Below are 21,863 nucleotides of genomic sequence, written 5' to 3'. Positions count from 1 at the left end.
AATTGGAAAATGTTTTTTTTTTATATATCGGAAAGCATTTTTGTAAAGAAGAAAAAATAGGAAAATCTTTTACAAGAATTAGACAAATCCGCGGATTAAATTGTATGAGTCCTGTGGGATGATATTAAAGACATATTATGTATGACTGAGTTTTAGAAAGAACCGTGGTATTGGAAGGAAATTTTTTTCTATGGCAATCAAAGAAAATTATCTATTGTGTGTGTGTGTGTAATATGTTTTATCATTTATACCCCGCCGCCATGCGAGTGAGTGAGTGAAAGTACAAAGATTGCTATTGGTATTATATTATAATACGTTGCATCACCATAGTCGATTTTAAGAGGAGCATCATATGGGCCTCCACGGTGTGGGGGGTTGTAAGTAACATATTTTTGTTTTTACGAGAAATGGATGTTATCCACTTGATCAGCATACCAGGCCCATACTCTGGATTCAAATACACATTCATTGACCCGAGGTCTACGACACTACTCAAATTCAAATTTCAATTCTAATTCAAATTTTATTTATTTTTCCATATTACAAATTATTAATTTAAGACGTTCACAACATGACATTTAGAAGAAAAGACATATTACTAAAACAGTAGAAAAGTGTAAATACAAAAAATATTAATTAGATACAAGGAATTACACCGAATGAGCTATTTTAAGAATTTATAAAACAATGCCCACCTTTTCATCTTCACGCAGGTGGAATATGTCAATATCCGGAGAAATTTGGTTGAACATAGTTATTGCCTCCCAATTGGCATTATATACCTACATATATAAGCCTACACGTTAACCTTTGGCTATCGTGGACGTTTCTCATTGTACAGAATTTTTATTTTATTATTTTTCAGTCGCTGATTAAATTGATTTAATTTTTGCACTATTTCATTTCAGTATTGTTTTGCGACCCGGGTTTCGCCTGTCGGTATCTTCAGGCACCAATGGTAAATTCACACTGACATAATACATTTAATTCTCGTTTACATAATAAATTAATACAACAGAAGAACGTGAAAATCTGATTACAATATTGTAAAGAACCATGTAGACAAATAATTAGTATACCTACAATTGATTGGCGAGTGCGCATAGTGCCTAAAGATTTCGAAAGGCGAACAGGGGTCGCAAAAAATTACTCCAATTGAATAGTACAAAACTTATATCAAATCGAATTCAAGTTACATCATGTATGTAGGTACCCTCAGTCGATGGTATTAATTTTATGAATTATTACCACGTTTTTATTAGCTCGTATTCTTGTTTGTCCAGTACAACTTTTTTCTTGTTTGTCCAAGATTTGTATTGGACGATTGAAAACTTTTAACTAACTTCCCGACTATATAGCTAGACATTTGAAACTTTTAGAATAATTATCAGAACACGATGACAATGCATTCTTTTAATACTTTTAGCCATCTTTAAGCAGAATTGAATTCATTTTCAGTTAGTTCTATTTTGTATGGAAAGTTATTTCGGAAAAAATCGTAAAAAGTAAAACACTATTATTGGTTGCTAAGGGGCTCCTAGCAACTAAATCATTAATATATACGTGCGTTACTATGGGAATCAATACGAAATGTCAAAATGACATTTTAGTATTCTATATTTGTTCAGTATTTCTATCAAGTACAAAAAAAGTATTTATTAATACATAGACATACATAAACTATAATATGGTTTTTTATTTAATAATATTTCTTTATTGTAAGATGTTAATATACGTTAATACGTTTGTTGCCTATATAATGCGATCAATAAACCCCTAGGCAGCAACATGGATATATTTTTGAAGCCAATGATCGTCTGCCCGATTATCTTGCGCTGGACTCTCCAGTTTTTTGATCACACTTATAGTATCATCTCAATGTAGACAAATCACAAAAGAAACTGTGTCTCTTATATTATGTACACGAAAAGTGTCTCACCGCCCAGTGTAATTTTATCAAATTTATTTATTAAATATCGATCGGGATCTCAGTATAGCACGTCATAATGATTATAATATATTCGTACACACATAATATATGGCCATCTTTCAAATATGTAATTAAATAATATTGTGACAAGCCAGGGAGCCCATAAATAATGGGAACTGAAGGAGTAGCTGGTAACCGATCTCGAGTAAGGAATAACCCGGGATAAACTTAAACACGTGTCAAGAATACGTCATACGTCGAATACTGACAACTGCTCTCGGTTTATGCATTGACGCTCATTTAATATTGGTGTGTTACATACATTCAAAACCATGCATCAAAATGTAGTGTATTGAATATTGCCTATCGTAATTTATTATAATATGTATTATTTGTTCCGTGTGACATGCTGAAAGGGTTATGTAGGACGTTGTAGAAGTGGCACATGGATATCCGTGTGCTGCGTTTTACAACGTGTTATGGCGGTACGTCTTACGCACTGTTCCGTGTATTCGCGTTTTCTTAGTGGAAACCCCGGATGCTCGCCTATCTATCTATTATATTCGCCAGATGGAAAACGCGGGTAGAATCTAAAAAAAATATAGGCGGAAATCTCGTTTACTGGCAACATATTTTTTATTCCTCCTTTTTTCCTACTCGTGGTTATTATAGATAGCTTATATTCATAATAACTTAATTATTGTATAGCATAGTAACATTATTTGAAAAGTTGAGGATTAAAATGTGCATTGGTCAGTGATTCCCGACCAGGTTCTGCGAGAATAAACTTTTTTGGTAAGAAGAGTGTTTATCTTTATTACCAATTCAATGTTATTTTTTAAATCATTAACTATAACAAACATAATGCTTGTTCAATGCCATATGACTTAGGAATACACCATGAAAAGTCAAATCTGTTTGCTTAAGTCCGAAATTTGAAATCGCATAAAAATATGTTCAGCAAATTAACACATAAGCTCATTCATTATTGCTTGTGAAAACAGAGGATCATGACATAGACTCATTAATCTACAAACCGGCTAACTCCATTTGGGGAAAATATTCAGGAAGGAGAAAAAACTTAAAACTTATTTTTTTTTCCATGAAAAACTGTTCGGCACGTCGCACAATCGAAAAATAATATTTGGAAAATTTTGGCACCTGCACGTAAAAAGGTTCGCCAACCCTGACTGTTATTAATGTTATGATTTTTTCAATGTTGGTCGTACAATGTTCAGTAGGTAGTTACATACACGTTTTTTGAAATATGTAATAATATGTGTAATAATATATTCGTCAAGGCAAATTCTACTTCCAGTCTTTTGTGTGACATGCTATTTTTTTGTGAGTATAAAATATAATGGTGACAACTACTTAGTTTGCAACGTGTATTTATGAAGTTCATTATGTTGGACATTTTTAGGAAATTTCGTCGCGATTAGTGAACGCGTCGGTAACTTAAACAGTAAATCACGGCATCAGGAATGCGATAGATATGGGTTCAAGTCCCATTCAGTGTAGGTATGTATGTTTCTGGTACGTTACGAAACATAATGTTTGTATATTCAATAAACAAATCTTACTTTTTAAAGTCTTATGTAGGCAGTGTAGGTACCTACCTATTATTCATTGGAATAAAAAAAAAATGTTTGGTTACGTGACAAACTTTAATTCATATTTGAGACACGTCACTATTACAATTAACGTACTTACCTAATTCTTTAACATATGTTTAAGTTTATACCATATTCTTTCTCACTTGAGATAAGTAACTCTGTTATAATACCACACCTAATAAGGTAAGCCGATTCAGTTCCTACTAATTTTGTGTTCCGTTTATGTAACCTATTCGCCATATCCTTTTTTCTCTATATACTCTTAATGTTTTTGTAAAAGCATTTGATGAAGGTAGGTATGTCGAAGGAAGACTTTTCTCCAGGGATTACGAGTTCTCTCATTCCATTACGCTCATTAACCCTTCAAGCTTACCGGAACATGCTGTGAAATTGAAAAAAAAACCCATCTGCTAATGTGTTGTTATTTTCTTTTTGTTACAGCTCTTTTTGCTGCAGTGGAACACGGGCACCTGGAGAAAGCCAGGACAATACTAGAATCAACAGACGTTGATGTTAACAGGTAACAATACTACGATTTTATCTTCATCTATATTAGCTGGGTCGCCATATTGATTTCATTTTGTTATTATTCACAAAATACATAATGTGGTTACATGTAAATTGTACATAAAGCATTTCACCGTGGCACAGTTCGCCGTGAGCTTTCTATCGGAAAGAGATGAACGTATACTATACGACTCCAATTTTATTAGATTCAATATAAACATTGATTTAATTTTCATAGCTGATTTTGGCAAAATTCATGAATAGTCGGAAAATTTTGGATTATGTTAGTTTTCCCAAATTCATCATATGCATAAAGCCCACCAAAAAAGCGTTCGGTGCGCTCACTACTGAGTAGGCCCCCTCCCACCCGCGCATTATCCTTCACCTATGTAATAAGGGGCTCAAGGAGCACAAAATAATTATTATTATCAGCGTCTCTCATAACAAAGCAATAAAAATATTATTAAATTTCTCGGAGCTTGTAATTAATATCGGACACGCAATAACTAAACAAAGAGTTCGCTGTTCTTAAATAATAGCTTCCTGCCCGTCTATCGACGACGCTTCGGGGAGCGTGATTTTGCTTGCCGTGTTCAATGAATGGACTACGTTGTATTTTCGTTAATTCGTATCGTTGAGAAGCCAACAACGGTGACTCATGGGGCAGGCGGGCACAAGGCGTCGTCAAATCCAGTGTGCGCTGGCGTATTTGATTACGTTGTATTTTCGAAGATTCACATAGAAAATGCGCGAGCGCCCCGTAAGCCTGCTTTAGTGGACTTTATGCCTAGTGATTTTGCTCGCCGTGTTCAATGAATGGACTACGTTGTATTTTCGTTAATTCGTCCGGCTGAAAAGCCACCAACGGTGACTCATGGGGCAGGCGGGCACAAAGCGTCGTCGAATCCAGTGTGCGCTGGCGTATTTGATTACGTTGTATTTTCGATGATTTACACGCCACTTGTGAAATTTTGCGCGAGAGCCTCACTCGCTCCGTTAAGTGGGTTTTACGCCATAGACTTCACGGTTGTGACGTGAGCGCCATACTCCACCTTCATTCTTTGCTATTGCAATGGAAATATCGCTTTAATCATTAAATTAAACGGTACATAAGTGAAACGGCAAATAATTTTCAACAGTATGTGGAACGAAATTTTGCAGTCGTCGCCAATCGGAGACTGACAGTCGAGGTGTGAGCACGTAAATTTGTTTTGTGATGGCGTCGGAGGAATATATTCTTAAATCGTGTAAAGATGACTAAAAAACGTTCCGCGTGCACTTGAAAAAGAAAACATGTCAATGAATATACTATTATTATTACGAATATAATAATAAACATAACATTAAAATGACGCATGTTGAATTTTTATGACAAATTATATTTTGTTCGGCTCGCGTCATTTGCACAATCCGCGCATCGCCTAGTCACGATCTTTTTAGACCATGCCTCAGCTGAAGTATAGCCTTAATACGGGTAGAGAGTCCATCAAAGTGGAAACCATCGAAATTGGCAACGAATCAGTCCAGATAGTATTTGATGCGAAGCCATCCGGGCGGAGGAATGTTGGGATATCCATATTGTGGTGGTTAAATGGCGTGGCACAGGTTGCACGACCGATTGGAATCCCAAATTGGAGGAAAATTGTGAAAAGGATAGACCGGACTGAGAAAGACGAGGCCAGGACCTTGGCTGTTGTGTCACTAATGGTGATGATAATGTGAGAGAACAGACTTATCATCATATACTTCCACTATGCCTTCACGAATCTCTTTCTTTGCTAAGACATTTTATCACCGCACGATACTTCAAGTCTAAATCAAGAAATTTATTAGTAGGCTCATACGAAGGCCGACTTGCCATATTGTCACTCTGTAAAGGCCTGTTCGGACTGTTCCGGTGATTTAGTAGAGTAGCGAGTGATTTGGTAAAAAACCGTGTCTGAACAGACAAATTTAGTCGAGTAGTTTAGTAAAATCACCAGTCCAGTCGATTCATTTTATTCTATTATTTCGGCCGAGTAGCGACCCCCACCACCTCTCACTAAATACTAAACAAGCCACGAAACAAGTCTGAACAGGCGAGTTCATTAGTCGCCGACTGCCGCAGAGATGGCACATCGTTGGAGCGAAGATACTGCTCGAAATAATAGAACTTATATTTATTATACTTCAATGCGACAAACCGTCGCGAACGTGTGTTGATAGATCCGTAGATAAATGGCAATATTTCACAGAAAGCCTGTTATTGTTGAGAGTAGGTAAAGAGGTAGGTACACATTATCCTAGTGTGCATAAATTACCTATTTGTTACCTAAACAAACTACAAAAATACATAGGTAAGCATACAAAAATATAATAGGTAGGTATCCTATGTAAATTAGTATTCATCAATAGGAATTTGGAGCACAAATCGATTCAATTACGTCAACGCCGTTTTTGTATCGTGTCATTTGAATTATTTTTGAAGTTACAAGTTTAGTTAAGTTACAAGGGTAACAGTACTACTACTAATTCACTAAATCACTCGCCACTCTACTAAATCACTGGAACAATCCGAACAGGCCATAAGTCAGAATAACACCGAACTGAAACTGTTCGTATCATAATATGAAAACAGATAACATGCGCGCATATTTTTCAACGCGTTTATTATTTTCTTTCATACCTACTGATATAGATAGATTAACGAGTGCTCCTCATTTATAATAATAATATTATGTACCTTTAAAGATTGGTAATTAATTGATGCTGCAGGTGCTTTTATATAGTTGCGCTGCGTCGTTGGGTGTCGTATTATATTCGTTATATAAATAAACACAATGTTTTAAAATATCCAGTCAAAGTTGCCTACATAATAATATATTTTTATAACTGTCAGTAAAGTTAACATTTATATTTAGCCCGCTTATGAAAATTTAAAACAAATAATGCTGAAGTCTTGCCGAGTTGAAAACGTCTCCTTAGTTATTATATAAACTTTTTGCCATTTCATTAGGCGGAAGGTGTTTTTGACAGTGCAACTTCTGCGACAGTCACATTGTCATGGCGTAACGAAAGGAGTCACCTGTTTCGTTATTTTGTTAAAAACAACGTTATTATTTTCACATTTTATTATTCTGAATTTAAGCAATCCTATTGTATTATTATTCTTTATTTTACCTGTATGTGCTAACCCTGTTTTAAAAGGAACACTGCAACGTATTGTTTTTTTTATCAGCATTTGGAAAATAGAAAACATAATATGTGAATTTATATTATTTATAATATCGTCTCTGGACTTGCCAATTGCCGTAAATCTCACTTTTCACCTAATTGGAATTTTGATGGTAGGTAATGGACTTATTGCATACCTACTCTTACACGAACTGGCCAAGTATCATAAATCCCAAAAAAATATTTCATATCAAAATAATTCAAAACTATTTTTTAGGCCATTTGTAACTTGATAAAAAATATTCCAGGCAAATGATGTAACCCTCTCTAAACGTAAGTCACGGGGTACGCACAGAGTAAGGCACTCAATTTGTAATAAAATAATGTATGTAAAATAATAAATGAAAAGTAAATCCAATGCCCACAGATTTTGAACAATTTGATATTTGAGGGTTACGCTACTTGGCCTGTACAGTGACGATATTATTAAAAGGATGAGAATTCCTCAAGCTTCACTATTGGAACCATACCTAAAATAAAATTTGATGTAAATAAAAAGGATTTCAAGTTATACACATTTATATTTTTGTGAAAATTAATGTTTTTTAAAATAAATATAAAAAATATTAAAACTATGAATTAGTCAAAAATCTCTTAGGTGATGCTTAGAAAACTTAATAAACTAAATTTTAATAATAAATATGCCCGTATATGTAATAATAAGGTGAAGTCCGATTCAACAAATTCACATTTTATTACATTTTTTATAGATGTAAGTTTATCTTTGACTAAAAATAAAAAAATATTTTTTTTTAATGTTTTCAGATACATATTTATTAATTTTAACACAGTTAAAATTGTAAATTATCAAAAAAATGTCTCAAATTGCAAGCCTCATATTTTTCCGCTAGGTGTCTCTGGTAGGTAAAGACATCACCTTAAGGAATGTCCAGGATTATGCTCTGAAAATACCATTTTGACCTACGTGGGTCATGTGGGCTCTTAAGCACCAGCTACCAAATCGACGCAAAGTTCATAATATTAATTCAAGTTTAATATTTGCCTTCCTATCGGAGAGTTGAGACACAATCTGAAATCTCCACAATCACAATGCACGATACTGTAATTCCGAAGAATTATTTCACTGTTAATTTATAGTGTTAAATAATCTCAGTAACCCAGTTTTTTTAAAGTTAACATCAGTAAATTCACCCCGATAATGCCCTTCGCAACACATTCCTCCCTTCACTACCCCAATCACCCCCTTCCTATTCGTACGTTTCTTATGCTGTTCTAAAGTATGTGTAATGTAATCTTGAGTTTTGTTGTGGCGACAATGATTGGCCTAATTTCTCTCCAGTGACATATTTTATTCAGTCCGGCAGTTCTAAGATAGTTTTTATTACTGTGTAATTTGCACATTATCTTATGTTGTTGACTCGCATCCCATTGACCTACATTCCCATTTAGACACTGTAGGGGACCTTTTTGAATAATTTCTGTACATATTAAATAAATGCGTGCAAATTGCGAAACATCAAATCTAAATAAAAACCACACTACCTCGTCGACATTATTAATGGACAAAAGTACAGTATTTCCCCCAGATCATTATCCAAAGACAGATCGACGGTATACGTAGCAGACGGTTACAATGACATGTAAATTGTACGTAAAACATTTCACCGTGGCACAGTTCACCGTGAGCTTTCTTACCGAAAAGATATGAGCGTACACTGTATATTGTAAACTAACTATACGGTCTCCAATTTTATAAGATTCAATATGAACATTGATTCAATTATCATTAATTACTGATTTTGGTAAAATTCATGAATTCAAGAATGAAAACCTAACCTAACATATAATCCAGTATATCGGTTATTTTCAATTTTGGTTGCTGCTGGCTTTCTGTAAAGTGTAAACCAACAAGAACCGTGTTTTATTTAGACGTGAATCTTATGTCAGTAGGTACTATGCGACCCTAAGAGGTTGGACGGTCTTTAATATACGGTCATATATTTCCTATACAACGTTTCACGGTGAAGTGTGAAACGGCAAACTGCATACGTACAAGTTTCCGGACACGGTAGCAGACAAGACCCACTACATTAAGGACGCGATAAGAAACTGTGAATTTCGATGGTAGTGCTAATTATTGCTTATTCTTAGAATGAAATTTGATAAACTAGAAAAGCATGATTGTTCCATGCTGAAAAGAATTGTACATATACATCAATTAATATGAATGAAATATGCAATCAAAAATCTTCATTTACTGCATGCAGGCTACCGCAATGTATTTGAAGATAAGTAACAAGAAGCACTACCATCAGAACTCTGCATTTAGTGCCACTGCCTTGCGTAGCGGTACAAGACGCCACATTTCTTGGATTAAAAACAGCGTTTATAATGGACTGGAACACAATTTAGGTTCGTAAAATCTACGAAACTCCGTCTCATGAAAAAAAAATATCCTGCGGTTCATCAATTGTTAGGAAAATAATTAAATTATTTTTTTTCTATTTCTAATGTTTTTCAAATTTTCATGGAATGTGGATATATTGTAACTATGTAAATTAATTGAATGATTATGCGAGGTAGATGAAAGAAGAAAAGTGAATAATACATAGGTAGTTTTTAAGGTGCCCACGGTTGCCGCGCGGCTTAAGCGTTGGACTATCACGCCGTGGGTCCCAGATTCGAATCCTGGGTCTGACAAGTACACATATTGTTTTTCAATTTGTGCGTGAGTCAGGGTATGGACCTAATAGATTGAGCAAGTGGCTGACATCCATTTCTCGTAAAAAAACCAAATCTGTTAATACAAACATCTATTAATAATATATTTTGTAGAAATGAGATTCTTTTAGCTGCCTATATTGACATGCTCCATCTGCCCGGTCTTCGCTAGATTTGAATGTTAGTTTAAAAATTAGTAGAAATAAAACAAAAAAAAAACACAATTTAAATATTTCGGAAAATTATCGTAGACTGCGGTTCGTACATTTTTCCATTTCTACCGCTGCTTAAAACCTTTGTTTCTGGTACGAGTTCAGCTCTGCCGAGTAGATGACTTGATGGTGACAAACCTCTTCCGATATGATATCGCATGAACAGAAGAAAAATAAGAAATACTCTGCCGTAGCATTAGCATCCATTCATTATGTACTTCGTTGTATCCATTGCGATACTACGTAGGTAGAAAAATGTAACTTTGTCTTGTTTCTCGAAACCATGTAGATATTGGTTAAATTAAATCTGTTTTTTTTCATATATTTTTTTAATGAATCTTTCTTGGATTTCTTTATTGATTTCCATTTCCTCTGACTGGCGTTGTAAACATGTTGGAGGCTGTATCGTATTTCCGATATCCATTTTCCGTAAAGAAAGAAAAATATTATACAGGGCGTTCAAACACTCGTTTTATTGCTCACGTAACTTGGATTAATATCATGCTCTCTCGTTGAGATATTTATTTATTATTTCCTACGCTCTAAAATCGTTTTATTGCCGCCTGATTTCTTCTTCACACTTATCCTCAGATATAAAATTTAACAGACCCAAAAAGAAATATTGTTTTCATTGTACAATTTCACAGTAGATTTAAAAAATATATTATATCATAAATCATTAACTTTACTATCACAACACTGGTAGTAAGCACGATCGTAAGAAATCAGAACCCATATTTTCTTACTTAACGGCCCAAATGCTCAGCGTAGGTCAAAATTGAGGTTTTATGGTATTTTCAGAGCATAACCCTGGACATTCCTTAAACGTTGTAGATAATCTATTTATATAATTTTGAAGCCTTATTATACTTTATATTTATTTTAAACATTTGATGACTGCATAAAGTATTTTTATTACATAAAATAGTATTCTTTTATACCTCTCGCTTTTATGTTTTAGAATATAGTCATATTTCAGTATATCCATGTGCAGTAGTGTTAAGATTTTTTGATTTATTAATTTTTAAACGCATTTACAAAACCATTAGTAAAATTAATGTTAACATTATATAGTGAATATTTACGATAAAAAAATATATTTTAAAATCTCCGTGATCCCAAATTTGACAAGAATTAGGCATTTTAGTATTGAAAAAAATGGGCACGATTATCACATTTGAAGACAATTCTAAGACACTGATTATAAGCTATGTCTTTGATCATTTAAATGTGATAAACATACTACAAATAATGATTGTTTTATAATAATTATTGACCAAAGAATAAGGTAGTATTTTTTAATACGCCATTTCTATTGGCATTTCCCAGTGGTTAAGCTACAACATACGGCCGTAGCCATACATTGACAAACGATAAATGAAGTAGGTAGGGAATAAGATCATGTACATTATATAGTGACATATTTACGAAAAAAAATTATATTTTATAATCTTTGTGATCCCAAATTTGACAAGAATTAGGCATTTTATTATTCAAAAAATGGGCACGATTAACACATTTGAAGATAATTCTAAAGATACTGATTATAAGCTATGTCTTTGACCATTCAAATGTGATAAACATCCTACGAATAATGATTGCTTTATAATAATTATTGACCTAAGAATAAGGTAGTATTTTTTTTAAATACGCCATTTCTATTGGCATTTCCCAGTGGTTAAGTAAGCTACAACATACGATAATAAAATAATAATAAATATTTTTATTTTCTACTAGCTGAAGTACCCGGCTTCGCACAGGGTCGCTTCGTGGGTATATTTATCTTAGATATTTAAAAAATAATAAGAGGTAATTGTTTTTTTAATATTAAAATATCTGTGTTATACAATATGGCAATATGAAAATAATTCTAATAGGAGTAAATGTCAAACGAAAGACCACTAAATTAAAATCGAATCCAAAATATGCAAACATTATTAACGTTATTAATATGTAGTAAAAAAAATCAAAATTGCATTGAACAAACAAACAATAAACGTTGTATTTTATATAATACTAATTTAGAAACCTTTGCGGGCGTGCGCACAACAACTGGTCAAAGTTTCATCGCAATCGGATGAATGGTATAAGAACGCATACAAATAGAAGAAGAAAAAGATGGTTGTACTAATTCAAAAACCTTCGCGGGCGTGCGCACAACAACTGGTCAAAATTTCATCACAATCGGATGAATGGCATAAGAACGCATACAAATAGAAGAAGAAAAAGATGATTCAGAAACCTTTGCGGGCAACACTTGATCAAAATTTCATTGCAATCGGATGAATGGTATAGGAACGCATACGAATAGAAGAAGAAGATGATTTTCTAATTCAGAAATCTTCGTGGGCATGCGCACGACAACTCACCAAAGTTTCATTGCAATCGGATGAATGGTGTAGGTACGCATTCGAATAGAAGAAGAAGATGATGGTTGTACTAATTCAGAAACCTTCGCAGGCGTGCGCACGACAACTCACCAAAGTTTCATTGCAATCGGATGAATGGTATAGGAACGCTTACGAATAGAAGAAGAAGAAGATGGTTGTACTAATTCAGAAACCTTCGCGGTCTTGCGCACAACAACTGGTCAAAATTCCATCGCAATTGGATGAATGGTATAAGAACGCATACGAATAGAAGAAGATAGAATAGAAGAAGATAGAATAGAAGAAAAAGAAGAAGAAAATGGTTGTATCAATTTGAAACCTTTGCGGGCGTGAACACAACACTTGATCAAATTTTCATTGCAATCGGATGAATGGTATAGGAACGCATACGTATAGAAAGAGAAGCAGATGGTTGTACTAATTCAGAACCCTTCGCGGGCGTGCTCACAACAACTGGTCAAAATTTCATTGCAATCGGATGAATGGTATAGGAACGCATAGAAATAGAAGAAGATAGAATATAAGAAGAAGATGGTTGTACTAATTCAGAAACCTTCGCGGGTGTTGGCACAATTACTGACGAAAATTTTATTGCAATCGGATGAATGGAATAGGAACGCATACGAATAGAAGAATATAGAATAGAAGAAGAAGAAGAAGAAGATAGTTGTACTAATTCAAAAACCATTGCGGGTGTTACCACAACAACTGACGAAGGTTTCATCGCAATCGGATGAATGGTATAAGGACCATACGAATAAAAGAAGATAGAATGAAGAAGAAGAAGAAGATGGTTGTACTATTTCAGAAACCTTTGCGGATGTTAACACAACAACTGACGAAGGTTTCATCGCAATAGGATGACTGGTATAGGAACCATGCGAATAAAAGAAGATAGAATGAAGAAGAAGAAGAAAGTGATGATTTTTATAATTCAGAAACCTTCATGGGTGTGCATACAACCACTTACCAAAATTTTATTGCAATCGAATGAATGGTATAGGAACCATACGAATAAAAAAAGATAGAATGGAGAAGAAGAAGAAGATGATGAATTTTTTAATTCAGAAACCTTTATGGGTGTGCATACAACCACTTACCAAAATTTCATTGCAATCGGATGAATGGTATAGGAACCATATGAATAAAAGAAAATAGAATGAAGAAGAAGAAGAAGCTGATAATTTTTCTAATTCAGAAACCTTTATGGGTGTGCATGCAACCACTTACCAAAATTTCATCGCAATCGGATGAATGGTATAGGAACGCATACGGGACAGACAGATAGACAGACAGACAGACAGACAGACAGACATTCATTTTTATATATTAGTATAGCATATACTCTTCGCGCAAGTGCAAGCAATAAGTTGACAAAGTTTTATCGCAATCGGATGAACGGTATGGCTGCGCATTAAATACGAACAAACAAACACACAAATATTAATTTTTATATATTAGATATGTTCTCTATATCTCCGCACTAAAGTAAGATAGAATTTCTACGGCTGAATTAAATATTTTTTTGTAAACGACGCCGGTAAATATGGATTTGACTGATTTCAGTCATTTGAAAACTGCGAGCACGTTTTTCAAATATATTGTTTTTGTGTTAAATATAAAGTTAGTGGTAATTATTTTTAGTTGTTTTAGTAGAACATGTGGTTAACTATGTTGTGCTTATATTTGGTAGCCGTACTGAGAAGCAACACGATGTTATAACGTTTCATAGTTAAATTGATAATAATAAAATCGAGATTCTACTGTGCTTCATTTTGCCGAAAAATAGGTGCTCTCAATACCATTACTCTGAGCTTATACCACATTTTCTTGACAGTTGTTACCTAAACATTTATGTACTTAGTGATTTTCAGAACACCCCGTGGTTTAAATATGAAAAAATAATGATTTACTCAAAGAATATTTTGTATGTATAAATTCGACATGTTTTCGAAGATATCATATTTTTTCATGAAAAAAAAACGGCTGAATTCTTTTTTTGTATTGTTTCTATTTTTTTAGATTATACGCGAGGGTCTTTTGAGTTTCTTATGAAAACAACGTTTTTTTTTGTAATCTTTCAAATTTCGCGGCCATGAAAATTTAAGAATTTATTTCTCGAATTGGTGGGCGGTTATTTTTTTCATTATGTGTCTTATCTTGTGAAATGTGGTCGAGACATCTTTATTCTAAATCCGAGACGTAAGGGGGCTTATGGCAAAAACGCAATATTGTCTGTTACGTCATTTTGTTCTACGGCGTAGCAACAAACGTCCGCAATTGGGGCATTTTTCATATTCACAATATTATTTTTTTCTTTTTAATTATCGTTTAAAACACAATTATATTCACTTTATGTCATTGATAAGATTGTGTGGACACCCACACTACTGTTTATCAATTCTTTTACAGGTTATGCTACATAATGCACTGATTTTTGGTACTGTGACATTATAATATGTTTGGCTTTGTTTTAACTTCTTGTATCAGTGTGCGAAGACTCGATACTAGGGGCCGTATGTATGAGATTCCCAAATTCTTTATAAGTTATTTAACCGATTTTCCATCATATAGCGTATAGCACTGTTTGTGACGTAAGCAATCTGACGTCACGCACCATTCAAAATGGCTGCCTCAGCTGTCACTTGCAAATGTCATTTTAATTTTGCATTCATTACAACAAACGTTTGCTTGAGGCCCTTGTTCATTGTGTAGACTCTGTAAAACATTTGCGAACTTTAAAAACAGTTCCTAGTCGTGCTGTTTACAAAATACGTATAATTTTGATCCCTAGTCTGTAATCTAGATAGTAGATAACTGATGAAATGCCTCGTACCTACCTATTTCGCTTGCAATATTTCTCATGGAGAGATAAGATGGACTTACGTAAGATTACGATAAAATATCTCCGCTAAACGACCGCTAAAATATGTACCTACTGCTATATCTGGCATTAAAATATGCAATTGAAAGCATTCTGCATTCTTCAAAATATTATGGTACCTACCTACCTAGTTAATTATTGTAAGATAACTGTAATAAACAAGGCACAACTCTCAAATACACTGGAAACATCAATAGTGTCATACGGTGATTGGTATAAATGATAATATTATAGAGATCTCATTACATATTACTATCTAAATCATATGCATTTTCTGTCGTTTATTCTTATTCTGTTTTGACATCTCATAATTATTGAAGTGAAGTTAGTCAAAATAATATTCAGTATTGCCACCAAATGTATTCAGTATTGCCACCAAATGGAAAAGTTTACTGGCAATACTTTATCTTTTGGTACAGTAGAATAATTATAAAATAAATGTGATAAAATAGCTGATAAATTATTTAAAGTTCATAATAATTATTCATGTATAATTATTAAATTTATATGATACCGTTCGCACACTTTCAGACACATTTACAATTTAAAAATTTTAAATTAATGGTCGGGGAATGAAATTTTATAAGCTTGCAATTATTTGTACGCCATGACACATTATGACGTCACATAGTGATGCCGCTAACCAACAAATAACATTTGCACTTATGCATACAGACGAGCAGTATATAGGCTATAACGTATTTGGGAATCTCATGCATACGACCCTAGGGCGATTATTTAAAGCCTACCTTCTTAAGAAAAATATAATATATAGATACATATAACTATAATCAGTTTATTTTATAAAAATAATTTAATCTGCCAACGACATTATTTGTCGTATGGTTACATGTAAATTGTACGTATTACATTTCACCGTAGCACAGTTCGCCGTGAGCTTTCTTATCGGAAAGAAATGACCGTATACTATACGTCATCTCTGATTTTAGGAAAACTCATGAATTCAAGAATGAAGACCTAACCTAACAAATAATCCAGTATAGCGGCTATTTTCAAAATTTGTTTGTCGTGGCTTCCTTTATACCGACTAGAACCGTGTTTTATGTAGACATGAACTTTATCTCAGTGCTAATACTACCCAAAGAGGTTAGACGGTCTTTAACATACGACCATATAGATCGTTATTTGTCTTCACCAACGTTATGACTTTCTTTTTCGACCAAACCCAACCTAACCTAATCTTAGTGTGTGATAATGATGCATCGAAATGTACGAAAATTTCAAACTTGAAATTAACAATAATTATTGGATCAAAAAACATCTCCGCCGACAGACAAATGTATTTAATTTAAGTACCTAATTGCAGTGGCGAAGGGTGGAGGTAGGCTGTTAAGATTCGCTATAAATAGTACACACTAAACTTTTTTAGTCATATGTACTTGTTTTTATTGAACTAAGACTATAATTTACAGATGGTGTTAGTTAGTTTTTAAAAATCAATTAAACCCTGCCTAACTAAACCGTAATAGTTTTGGTCTAATTTGGGCAATACGACAAAATTGTGCACACTTTTTCATTCATAGTTATTTGTTTTCGTTGGATTAAAAAAACATATTTCACATATTGTTGGTTATTTTTTTTTTAATTCATTAAGCCCTGCCTAAACCAAACTATAATAAATAAAAAATATTTTTCTATTTATAAAATATTCAAAGTTATGTATGATTTAATTGCATAATTTTAGATATTTTATAGATAGACATGTATTGTTTGACTATTATCTATTATGGCTTGGTTTCTTGGGTTTAATTGAATTTTAAAAACTAACCAACACAATCTGTAAATTGTAGTCTTATTTCAATGAAAACAAATATGTTTGTCTGAAAAAGTTTAATGTGCACTGTTTATGGCGGATCTTAACAGCCTACTTCCACCCTATGCCACTGCCTAATTGTATACAGGGGATAAACCTGTTTCCGCCAAAACAATGATTAATGGTCATCTGGTTATCTACAACGCATTGTGGAAGAAAACTTGAAAATGTAAATAAAATGCAGATGAGCCTTTCTGCCATCTGACTATTTTGCCCATAAAATACCAAGGTGGTGTCCAAAATATATATTTTTTTTATCTCCGCATCAGTTGAAATACGACCTTATGGTGGAGCGAGTTCAAAAGATTTTTTTTCCGTGGCTTTATCCAACTGACTTTCTCTTAGGTATGCTTACATACTGTAGTTTAAGTGCTAGAAGATATCAATATTTGGCCACGTATTTTTTTCGACTTATACGTGGTGTGAATGAGAAATCTGCCATTCTTGGTAGTATTGACTTGTGTGTCCCTGATAACTATCTTAGAAATCGGGAGCATCAGTTGTTTGTTCTCCCGACCTGCGATTGGTGATGCCAATTGGGAGGGCAATAACTCTGTTCAACCAAATCGCTTCGGATGTTGATATATTCCATCTACGTGAGGATGAGTATAGGTGGACGTTAATAGATATATAAAAATAGGGTCTGCTTAACTCATCCGGTGTACTTCCTTGTGCCTATATAATTTTTTGTATTTACACATTTATACTGTGGAATAACTTAATACTGATCTATCTCTTTTGTTGTGTACCTAATATTGTTTTAATAATACTTCGTTGTTTCTAACTGTCATGTTGTGAACGTCTTCAACTTGAATTGAATGTACCTATGTGTATTAGTATTTTATTAATATAAATGTCGGTGTGTATTATGGGTTTATTCATCTTACTATTTATTTTATTTCAGTTTAAATGCGGATGGGTTATCGCCTTTGGATGTGGCCGTTCTCGGGAACAATCGACCGATGGCGCGGATGCTGCTTGGATTCGGTGCACAGGAAGGAAATCAATGTGAGTGTCCGTTTGTCCCATATCTACTCGTTATAAATTATATATATTACATTACTATCGGTTATAACATATTATCTCATCATACAAACCACCGTCAATCAGTGACGTCCCGTGGGGGTAGGCAGATTGAGCGTCCCTTGGGGGCGGCAAATCGAGGAGAATCATTAGCGATATATAGAAATAGCTACCTAAACTTAGTAATAGCGGAAATATCATCTTTCCATTAAAAAATTCAGCTCACAGGTTGGAAACAAAATGTATTAATTACTATAAAAGTTTTAACTTCTTATTGTGCCATCCCCTAGCGGAGGTCGGCCGCCATCAAGGCGATCTTATCTTTGTTGTCTGCTACCCGGAACAGTTCAGTGGAGCTGCACTCGTACCAATCACGGAGGTTCTTAAGCCACGAAATGCGGCGCCGTCCTCTGCTACGCTTCCCATTGATCTTACCTTGAATGACAAGTTGGGGAATGATGTATTTTTGTCCTCTCTTTCCTCCGTCCCTTTTGAACTTCTCGGTCCTTCCCCGTTCGATTGAGAACTTCAACATTTGTCACCCGGTCAGTCCAAGGAATTTTGAGGATGCGTCTATGCAGCCACATCTCGACAACTTCAAGTCTCCGTGAAATCTCTTGGTTTAGCGTCCAAAGTTTTATCAGGGCTATATTTTTTTGTCGGGTTCACGATGTCTTATTTACTTCCGTTGTTCTTAGACGTCACGTCACGTACAGAGTTGCGAATTATATTTGAATTGTAGATAGGTACCTACATAGTTATCTAATTCAAAATTTTATCGAAATAGGTATGTTTACCTGTCACTCGCGAGTTTTGGAAGTTGCCAGGTGTATTTTTTAATGTATCTGAAACCGTGGACTCGAAATATTGTCTATTGAGGCAGAGATGGCATTTAAATTAGATTTAGTGGTATATATCCATACTACACAATTCTTAGATATTGGTGTCATGAAAGGATGATAAAAAATACTGTATAAAAGTATGTGGCGGCATTTTGTCTAGCAACGTCACTGCCGTCAATTCGCATTTGTTATCCGGATAGACATAGTTGTCGACCCGCTTGATTAAATTTGAGGGCCGTTTTCCATGACTAGTTTTTTTAAAATAATCAAGTTCGATTTTTTTTTAATTTATTCTAACTTGGTTTTTCTAGAAAATAAAAATATCATATGTAGTTATTTACCTTTTGGATGTGGCTTTATGAAGGTGTATTTTTTGAGTAGTTATAGAAAAATATGGAATAAACTTAATTAAATCGAGCTTAAATATTGGGACCATACCTGAGAATAAGATTTCATATAAATAAAAAGGATTTCAAGTTATGCTTTTATAAAAACCGATGTGTTTCGCCTCTGGTAGGTAGAAGCATCCCCCTTATTATTGTGAAGGAAAGATATTGAATTTTTAACATTAAACACATAATATAATTAAGCAGACGAAAGACTAAACAATCGATAACGAATAATCGACAGCAGTAGATATTAAATAAACATTTTTTTAAAGATAACTAACGCCATAAATATTTGTGCGCAGGCAATTTTTTTTAACTGTAAAACATTACTTTTTATCATAATCATAAAATGGTTCGTTTTGCCAAAATTTAGTAATTATTTTAGGATGATATTTTCCGTTATTTTTTATTCTTGCACGTTAAACGTAGGTAACGAGTATTGGATTATTCTGCCCTCTTAAAATAAATTATCTTAACTTCAATTAACTATTGAACAGCCCACCGTAACTCAATTTGGAGAGCGTTATGAGCAGGTATTAAAAAAGTCAATAGTTAAAATTTTTCGCAATTAAGCATGGCAGTCGTAGCATAGTGGTAATGCACAGGGCGCGATACCCAAAAGACGCAGGTTCGATCCTGCCGGGTGTCTTACTTAAAAAAAATCTATTGGCTATATTTTCTTATGAGTGTTTTCAGAATTATGTATGTTCAATCTTAACTTCGTATTAAATTAATTATTAGGACGGATAAGTGTTTCTATATAGTATATATACATAATTATGATCTTTTTATTCAATTAATAATACACAGTCTGAAGAATGTAGCATTATTAATTGTTATTGAACATAAATAATGTGGAACACAGAAGAAATATGCATAATTAGATTTTTTTAAATATATTATGTACCGAACCTGTGTCTGTCCCGTTATCCCGAGCGGGAACGTTATAGCCTGACCGTCATTAAGTCGTAAACCAATACTGGTTTCGAAGACTTGTTCTAAGGGAACTGCCATTCGCATTTCTATCAGTTCTATGGTTGACACTCTTGTCCGGGGGCCCTAATTTAGTATTTATTACATAATATAGCAACGAACGACAACATCGTCGTTTATTTATTCTATCAATCATTTTCACTGTGAAGTGAATGCAACCGTAGTTTTAGACTCGAGATTCCAAAATCGGAGATCTTATACTGAACAAAAACGAATTTTTGTTAATTTATTTTCACAGACTAATCTGTGAACGATTCTATCTTGTTATTCTATTTTGTTTCATTTATTACAATACTACACAACACGCGTTGCCTGTTATTTGGCAAAGCTGTCAAGATAACACAAGAACAGGAAAAAAAACTAAATTAGTCATGTATAGGTTGATATGCAACGGTGTTCGTGTGGTTGTGGTTGTTGTTGGTTGTCATTCACCCACACAAACAAAAGGTCAAACAGACATCTGCGATATTCTTTAATCAAGAGTGCGGAACTCGCGAGACGTACAGACAATATGAAAGAATTATGTACTTGGTTTTTTTTTGTACAGGGTTGAGCAAAGCTAAAGCTGAGATAAATATCGCCTGTATTGATTATTTAATATGTATAGTATGTTTTATTTATAAAATAGAAACACTTCCGGCTAAGTATATATTCAGAGTTCACAGAGACTTAATCAATAATAACAGAGAATACTTCAAACGATACACGAATAGATTAACAAAATAAGATGAATCGCTCGACCAAATAACCAGATGAACTTGGCAAAGAATTAGTTCAGTTCAGGTAGGTATCACATTTGACAATTAGAAACCACACTTATCACTAGAAACGAATCTCGATAGTGTAAGGTGCTTAGTTTTAAAATAGAGGACCTGTATGATCAAAAGGGTCAGAGCTAATCAGACTAAGCTGACTGGCTGTAAGACTGTGATAGATAAAAATTACGGAGTTAACATAGAGTTAAATTCATCCGTCTACAGAACGCTTGCGGCATCCAGTCATTGGGCCGCGCCATATATGGGTCTCTTTTCGAAGTCACGCCGCTACATATGGTGATTAATTTGCCGAGTTTTTGAATTGCGATGACTTGTCATAATATGTATTTCGGAGATTATACGGGTGCTGAATTCTTTCTCACTCGCGCTTCTGGTTAGTTTCTGTTCAGGCCACGGTTTTGCCAATATCGATTTACTTTGTTGACAACCCTGCATATGGGGCATACATTCCTGCGACAGTTCAACAAATTACCGCAGCAGTAGTTGTCAACGCGTTCCCTGATTTATTCGCCGCTTGTACTCGGGACGTCGAATTTAATCAATATGGCCGCTTATAAAATGTGTGGAGTTTG

General features: G+C 34.1%; 1 protein-coding gene across 1 annotated transcript in view; it reads left to right on the top strand.

The window, feature by feature from the left end:
* The window catches only part of wake (ankyrin repeat and fibronectin type III domain containing protein wide awake), a 108,641-nt gene that overhangs the window by 41,252 nt on the left and 45,526 nt on the right, over positions 1–21,863 (top strand). Inside the window, exons 3-4 of the mRNA XM_085949948.1 lie at positions 3,988–4,066; positions 18,173–18,276. Coding sequence (XP_085806074.1) covers positions 3,988–4,066; positions 18,173–18,276 — 183 coding nt within the window. The remainder of the gene's footprint in view (positions 1–3,987; positions 4,067–18,172; positions 18,277–21,863) is intronic.

This window comes from Rhyacophila brunnea, unplaced genomic scaffold, assembly GCF_057557595.1.
Source record: "Rhyacophila brunnea isolate RB1 unplaced genomic scaffold, BYU_Rbru_1.0 scaffold_22, whole genome shotgun sequence".
Lineage (NCBI taxonomy): Eukaryota > Metazoa > Arthropoda > Insecta > Trichoptera > Rhyacophilidae > Rhyacophila > Rhyacophila brunnea.
This window is presented reverse-complemented; position numbering and strand designations above follow the sequence as displayed.